This window comes from Microtus ochrogaster, unplaced genomic scaffold (genome assembly GCF_000317375.1).
Source record: "Microtus ochrogaster isolate Prairie Vole_2 unplaced genomic scaffold, MicOch1.0 UNK76, whole genome shotgun sequence".
In the NCBI taxonomy this organism is placed as follows: domain Eukaryota; kingdom Metazoa; phylum Chordata; class Mammalia; order Rodentia; family Cricetidae; genus Microtus; species Microtus ochrogaster.
In genome coordinates this window covers 1,176,361-1,183,684 of record NW_004949174.1, presented here as the reverse complement: position 1 = coordinate 1,183,684, position 7,324 = coordinate 1,176,361, and the positions used below count along the sequence as shown (strand labels likewise).

At 50.6% G+C, this 7,324-nt stretch overlaps 1 protein-coding gene across 10 annotated transcripts in view; it reads left to right on the top strand.

Moving 5' to 3' along the window:
* Nav2 (neuron navigator 2) overlaps positions 1-6,690 on the top strand; it is a 625,974-nt gene extending 619,284 nt beyond the window's left edge. For all 10 annotated transcript variants that reach the window (XM_026777610.1, XM_005370351.3, XM_005370352.2 and 7 more), the window contains 2 exons: positions 1,923-2,126; positions 3,432-6,690. In XM_026777610.1, the coding sequence (XP_026633411.1) occupies positions 1,923-2,126; positions 3,432-3,557 (330 nt within the window). In that variant the 3' untranslated portion in view covers positions 3,558-6,690. The remainder of the gene's footprint in view (positions 1-1,922; positions 2,127-3,431) is intronic.
* Positions 6,691-7,324: the final 634 nt, after the last annotated feature.

Below are 7,324 nucleotides of genomic sequence, written 5' to 3'. Positions count from 1 at the left end.
AATGGTGAACCTTGGTCAGGCTGACCTGCCGAGGTCTGGTGAACAATCTGTTCTCAGGCTCCAGGGCTAAGTCACATGGTTTCGGCTACTTCAAAGGGGTCCCAGGGGGTGAGCTGAGAGGGATAGTCCCAGAGAAGGAAGCATGAGTCTCAGGTTTGGATCCAGCTCTGCCCTTTGACCTTTCACATTGACACATTGACACAGCTGTCAGGTTCCGGTTTCCTGTCTGGTAAGAAGGGGGCACCACTTAAGCGGTCTGGCTCCTTCCAGAATTTAAAAGGTGTGATTGTATTGGGCCAGCACTGGGCCCAGGTGTGTTCTGGGCTCAGTACCTTTTTGCCTCTCCCTTTCTAGATGGAGCACACACCCAGGTGGGTGGGGTCTGGAATTTTCCACCTGTGTACCCCGAAGTCATTGTAGAAATACCTTTTCACAGCCTAGACAGCCCTGCCCTGTCCTGTCTATGAGCATGCCCCATCATGTCTGCTTTGATGCCCCTGGCCAGTGAGTGGCAGACTTGCTTTGCAATGCCCCTTCTCCTTCCCGGGGCTGCCCCGTCTGTAACCCATGGGAGCAGCGCTTCTGTGAGAGACATCACACTGCTCACTCCTTGGCACTCGGCACCCAAGATGCTAAGGCATGGCATGAAAAGGAGACAGCCATACTGGACCTAGCAGCACAGTGGTCATAGCATAGCCTCACTGTGTGTGAGAAGTGAGTCAGCCTGGGTTTCTGCTCTTAAAGAACATATGTCTTTCACAGTGCCCTCAGTAATGGTCATTGAAATTGTTTCAGGGTCAGGGCCTCAAGGCTTGAGAAAAGATACTCCTAAGCAGGACATGTTTTCCTTATGATGCTTCCGACTTTTGATCACTTATGACTGAGTCACGATACAGTTTGCTTCTGGGAGAATACATAGGTTACTGTTGTCTACAGGTCTGAGAACTCCTGAGCCCGCAAAGGCTCATCACTGTGGCCCACACATGGCGTTATGCTGAAAAGGACCTGCCAGCGTGTCTGCAAAAGCACTCTGAGAGTCAGACACACTTGAAAAGATGGGGGTTCAGGAGCTGGGGAGATGGAACAGCTATTTATTACACAGAAGCAAGGAAGGGGACCACAGTGCAGATCCCCAGAGTCTATGTAAATTCCCAATGCGGTTTCCCATTTGTAATTCCATGTGAGAATATGCACATGGAATCCTCAGAGCATGCTGGCTGCTAGGCTAGCTGAACTAGACAGCTCTGGGCTTGGCTGAGCAACTCCCTCTGACCAGTATATGAAAAGTAGAGTAAGACTCCTGACATGGACTTCGGGCCTCCACAAACACAGTCGTGCACATGTGGGCATGCACACACACACACACACGCGCACACACACACACACACACACACACACACACACACACCATACACGTGTATATATATGCATTAAAAAATGAAAAGTTAAGGTTAGTCTCATCAGGCCCAGTAGTGACTCCTGCCTTGCCATGTTGCTGCCCAGGACCCAATCTGGGCAGAATGTCCTCTCCGAGTGGACTTACCCACTGGGATCCCAGAGGTAGCTTGCAAGGTTGGTAGTGACTGGCTCTTCCCAACACTCAGCAGCAGCCTCATGGTGGGAATATTTACACCATGGAAATGGGCCAAGTTGTCTATCAGGCTGTTTCCCTTGCTGGAGGTGGTCGATCAAGTTGAAAAAGCAAGGCCAAGAGGCAAATGCTGTGCACATTGATTGACAGCAGAGCTGAGAGTGAGCCCAGGTTAGACTGCAGAGCCTAGTACCACAGGCTATCTTTATCTTGGATGACTTCCATAGTTCCAAATGCTGCATGAGGCCTACATGGTTTGGGAGGGTTTCCATCAAGCTGCCAAACTGGAACAGCGAGGTCATCTCAGCCTGTACCCTCTGCCTGTTTACAGCTCTATGGCAGGCGTGCCCCCTGGGAAGACCCTGCCAAGTGGGTAATGGACACCTACCCATGGGCTGCCAGCCCACAGCAGCACGAATGGCCTCCGCTCCTGCAGCTCCGGCCTGAGGATGTGGGCTTCGATGGCTACTCCCTGCCTCGGGAGGGGTCAACAAGCAAGCAGGTGCCCCCCAGTGATGCTGAAGGAGACCCGCTGGTGAGTTGGCAGCACCCAGTGAGGGAAAGCCATGGCTGGGTGTGAGGGAATCGGCAAGACCTCGCCGTGGAAGGCTGATCTAATATGGATGGTTTCCCCTAGTATTTTCTTCCACGGTCTTAGTTTTCCACTAAAGCCTTTAACCTCCCTTAAGGTTTTTCTTGTATAAGGTTAAAGTTAGGTGATTTCTTTTCTCCCCCCTCTGAATGTCCTTACACATGTTCACCCTCTGACTGAGATGCCACTGTTATTATAGAACACTGGGAAGAGGCAGGTGTGCTAAGGACCTGTCACCAAAGCCAGAGAACAGGACGTTTGAGAGCAGGAGACATGGGCAGAGAACATGAGGGTCCAAACCCAGGTCCCCTGACTAGAGAGCTAAGACTGAGCCAAGTTTTGCTAAGAAACAGGAGAACTTACAATAAATGAATAAAGGAAGGGAGGGAGGGATGGAGGGTGGGTTGGGGTCAGGAGAGAGAAATGAGAGCAATGATAAAGCCCCAATCAGTGCTATAATTCTCTCCCAATACTCAATTTTTATATGAGTATTTTATTTGATGTAATCCTATAGAGCCATGCATTGTCATGCTGCCAAATTATACCTCATACGTAAAAAAAAAAAAAAAAAAAACAAAACAGAGAACAAGGAAGCAAAAGTGCCCAAGTCTCCACAGGTACAAGATCAACCTGCCGGAAACCCGGCCCCAGCTTCCAAGGCAGCTACATCCGAAGTATGGCAGAGTACACTTTCATTACCTAACGGAAGAGAACGCTCTCGAAAGGGCGGCGGGAAGGCAGGAAGGGCTGGAGGGCAACCAGATCGCTTGGTTCTAGCTCCGGTGGTGAGCCGGTGTACTAAGTGCATGCCAGCAGGTGATCTGGCTTGACAGAGTCCTGCCAGTAGGTGCCACGGCACAGCCTCATGGTTGAGGTTGTGAATAGGACCTAGTGAAGGCTGTGGCAGCTGCCCATGTCCCACAGGCGACAACTGGGGAGTGACCATCTGTAGGGCTTCCCATTGCGCTGGCAATGCAACTCATGCATTAACTCAGTCTGCGCGTCAGCACTGTGGGCCAAGGAACTCTTCATCCTTACATTAGACCAGTAAGGAAATGACTTGGGAAATCGTACCAACACCTCTCGAGGTATGCGACTAGAAATCAGGGAAGCTGGGATTCGAACCCTGCACTCTGCACTTTGGTCCTCAGCCTCTCTCATCCGCTCTGGCCGTGGGGCGAATCTGGAGAGGCGGGGGTGGGCTTCCCAGCGCACTGACATTCATTGCACCTTCTGCTGTCTCCACAGATGAACATGCTGATGCGGCTGCAGGAGGCAGCCAACTACTCCAGCCCCCAGAGCTATGACAGTGACTCCAACAGCAACAGCCACCATGACGACATCCTGGACTCATCCCTGGAGTCCACTCTGTGACCGAGGCCCCCTTTTCCCCTCACCCCATCCCGCCTGCATCCTCCACTTCATTCTGAAGATGACTTCCTGAGCCAACCCTGGCTGCCACAGCCTCGAAGCCAGAGCAGAGCGGCAGGAACAGGCGAGCCTCATCCCTTGCGCTCTGCCCTCGCACGCACGCACGAGCAGCCCAGGACCTCCTCCTCCCGGGGTGACGACTGTATGAGCCTCTCTTCTACTCTCCTTTCTCCTTCTGCCTTGTTGACGGGACCTCCGTGAGACGCCGAAGACACTTCACGGGAAAGGATCCTTACCGTCGAAATATAAAGAGATTCGATGAAAATTTTACACGTAAGATTCCACTTGGTGCCCTGAAACCCAGCAGCATCCCCCTACAAGCACCCCCCAGACAGAAAAGACTAAACCCGCCTTGGAAACACAGACAGCAGGGTTTCCCTCAGCACAGACCCACCTGCTCGGGTCTGGCCACCAGCACCCCAGAGCCATGCCACCCATCCCCCACAGAAGAACTGGTGCTAACGAGGGCGCTTGCTCGGAGCGCCACCCAGGGACACCACTACATCCTAGTCTCTGTTTGCCACATGGTGCTCTCCTTCCCGAGAGGTATCTTGTCTGTTCCAATACACCCCTCTCCCCTTCTCAGCACCCCCCCCCTGGGCCCCAGTTATCCCTGAGAGCAAGAGAAGAGGTGAGCATGCCAGTGAGAGCGGATGGGGCTAGCCACACAGAGGAGCGCGCCTGTTTCCTTGGTCTGTCTAAATGGTCAGGTTTCCGTCCGCAAACACTGTGTACTGTGAAAGTAGTTCTTTGGAGAACTCTCGACCCCTGCCTGTGTCTGCCTTTCTGCCTGGTTGATTGTGACGGTTTCCCCACCCTCAGCCCTCCCCCACGAGAATCAGTCCTTTGGTGGAAGCAAGAGCTGAAAAGTAGTTGAGTTTAGCTCCTCCTCAGCTTGGGTTTTCAGTGTCCATCGTCACAGCTCTGTGCCCTTGCCGTCTCCCGTGGGGCTACGGGCATCTGCATCCCTGCAGATGGGTGAGGGCCAGTTCTCCTCCTGTGGCTGAGCTACAGACCTTGCCTGTCCTTCTCATCTCTGAGAACTGAGAACCCCACCTCAGTCACCCCCAAACCCCAGCTGCAGGAGGAGTTGATAACGTATGTCCCCTCTTCAAACGCTGGCACTTTCCTCAGAACCAACAGCTTAGCCAGGGAGGGGCAGTCACTCTTCCCAGAAGCCTGGCCCTGCCTCTGTCCTGATGAGCCTCGTCTGACCTCTTTGGTGCTGACCCCCCGCCCCATGCAATGCCTTACTGGTTTCGTACTGACCGTGTCTGTTCACGTGAGTGTTGTGCCTGCCTTGGGATGTGTGCGAGTGTGTTCCCCACCCAAGTAAACAGGGCTATAAGTCATCTGTTCATAAAGAGAACACGAGTTGCCAACTTCTCATCCAAAAGACTCATCTGTGTGGATGTATGGTTGTGGGAAAAAGAAAAAAGAGAGAGAGACCCATTTTCTTTTTAAGTTCCTATCAGTCTCCAGCCGACAACCTCACTGGACAGTGACCCCCCCACACACACACAAGTCCATGTGACATTGCAAATCCATTTCTGGGATGCCTAAGCGTCCCCCTTTGTTTTAGAGTCTTTCCTGGCTCCAGTGAGGGGGTCTCTGTTAACAATCAGGGTTTTAAATTCCATCTTTTCCTATTTTGTTCTTGAACGTTTGTCTCTTGGGAATTTTTTTTTTAATTATTTTAATTTTCAGTTTCTTACCCTAAGAGCTTAACCCAAAACTTCTCCCTTTGCTTGGGATGGCACTGTTTTGCTTCCTCCTCCTCAAGAGGAAAATGAGTGTGTGCTATTAACTGGCAAACACAACCATTTCCCGCTCCCTGTTGTAATCCCAGCCTCAGCATCCACCACTCACATGGGTGTGAGTGTGTTCCCTGTTGTTTTGTTTGTAATAAACCATTTAAAGCGTGTGTCTAGCCTGTGACCAGGGCCAAACCCTGAGCCTTCTTCCAGCGTCCCTGAAGGGTAGCCCTTCCCAGTTTATCTCCCAACAACGACCGTACACTCTCATACTGTGAATTTGGGAGGTTGTAAAATCGAATCCCTCCTCCTACATAGTTTTCTCAGTCACCTTAGGCGTATACCCTGCCTGTGTTGTTTGGACCCGTTCTCCCCATCCCCAGTGCCCAGCCTTTCCTGCCCCGACATCCAGGTTCACAACAGAAACCTGCGTACCTACTACTGCCTGGCAGGCGAGCGGCAGCAGAGTTAAACTTGAGTGCCTCCCAGCTCAGCCACCTTCCTGAAGCTCTGGGAAGCGGGGCTGTCGAAAGGCCCACTTCCTCCTATGTCGTGATTCTACCTTCCTGTCGCTCAACCCTGGACAAAGTGACTTTGTACTCATTTAGGGCTCTGTCTGAAATGCTTCCGTTTTGCCTTTTTATATAGATAGGCTAATTTTGAAACGTAAGAAATGCTATGCAACACTGGCGCTGAGGTCCCAGTGGGAGCCAAAAGTTTTCTTCCCAAGAGGCCAAGAATCCTGCGGGGCCCTCGGCAAGATGGGAAGTCCTTTTAATTTAAGGTTAGGGTGGGGTGGGAGTGTGACAAGGGCAAAGCTTGCCCAAATCTTCTTCTGACCTTGGGGACATTTTAAATTTTATTGTTTAATGCTCGACTTTAAAATTCCACTTGCCCAGGTTTGACCGTGGCAAATCTACTTCAAAAGCAAAATGGTCCAGCCTTGCGGCTGTTGGACGGGAGGTTTGCTGTTTTGACCTGCTTGCTTCAGGCTGAGCGGTTTAAGAAACATGTTCTATAAGATGTACATTTTTTTTTCATTGTAACATAGAAATTGTAAATAATCGAGGAAACTGCTGCATTTTGATGACTTTTTTCTAGCCATTTTTAAAGAGAAAACTAGGAACTGAGTATTTTGTGTACGGTATGTGTCCACCTCCACCCCCCTCCCTCCCTCCCTATTTAATCTTCATTTGTCATGAGGTTTTTGGGTTTAAGAACAATCCGCTGGAGATCTGCCCCATGTCATAGAAAAATAAAGCTAATGATTGTACCACTCTTAAATTATTCATGATTCAATAAAGTTAATGCTTATTTATTCAGACCCGTGGTTTGGCTTCCGTGTGTTGGTAAGAGATCTGTCTCATGTCGAGTGCTTGCAAGGAGGTACGTCATTCTTCCCCCGAGGATATGAACCTGGGAACCCCAAACCTGTGTCCTCTCCACCTTTGCTGGGAAGTCATCGGGAGCCACCTCTCCCCGTTCCTCATGGAAGTCACTGCTGCTCACTGAAGTTTGTTAGAGACACAGCCCAGCTCTGCCAACCTTTATGAGCCAGAGAACCTTCTGGAAATGCTGCTTTTGTACATTCTCTGTGACCCTCCAGACTCTTAATCTTTGTTGTTGTTCAAGATTATATGAGTTTTGTTTGGATTTTGCCTTTGGGTTTTTTTTTTGTTGTTGTTTTGTTTTGTTTTGTTTTGTTTTGTTTTGTTTTTTTGAGATAGGGTCTCATGCATCCCAGGCTAGTCTCAAATTCACTATTCAGCTAGGGATAACCTTGAACTTCTAACACCCATGCCTTCCTCCTCCTGAGTGCCACAGTTACATATGCACGATCATGCCTGATCCTGGGTGCAACCCAGAGCTCCCTCCGTGCTCTGCAAACTCTCTTCTCTACGGAGCCTCAGCTGCAGCTCTGTGGCGTGTCTATGGCTCATTCTTGACTGACGGGCA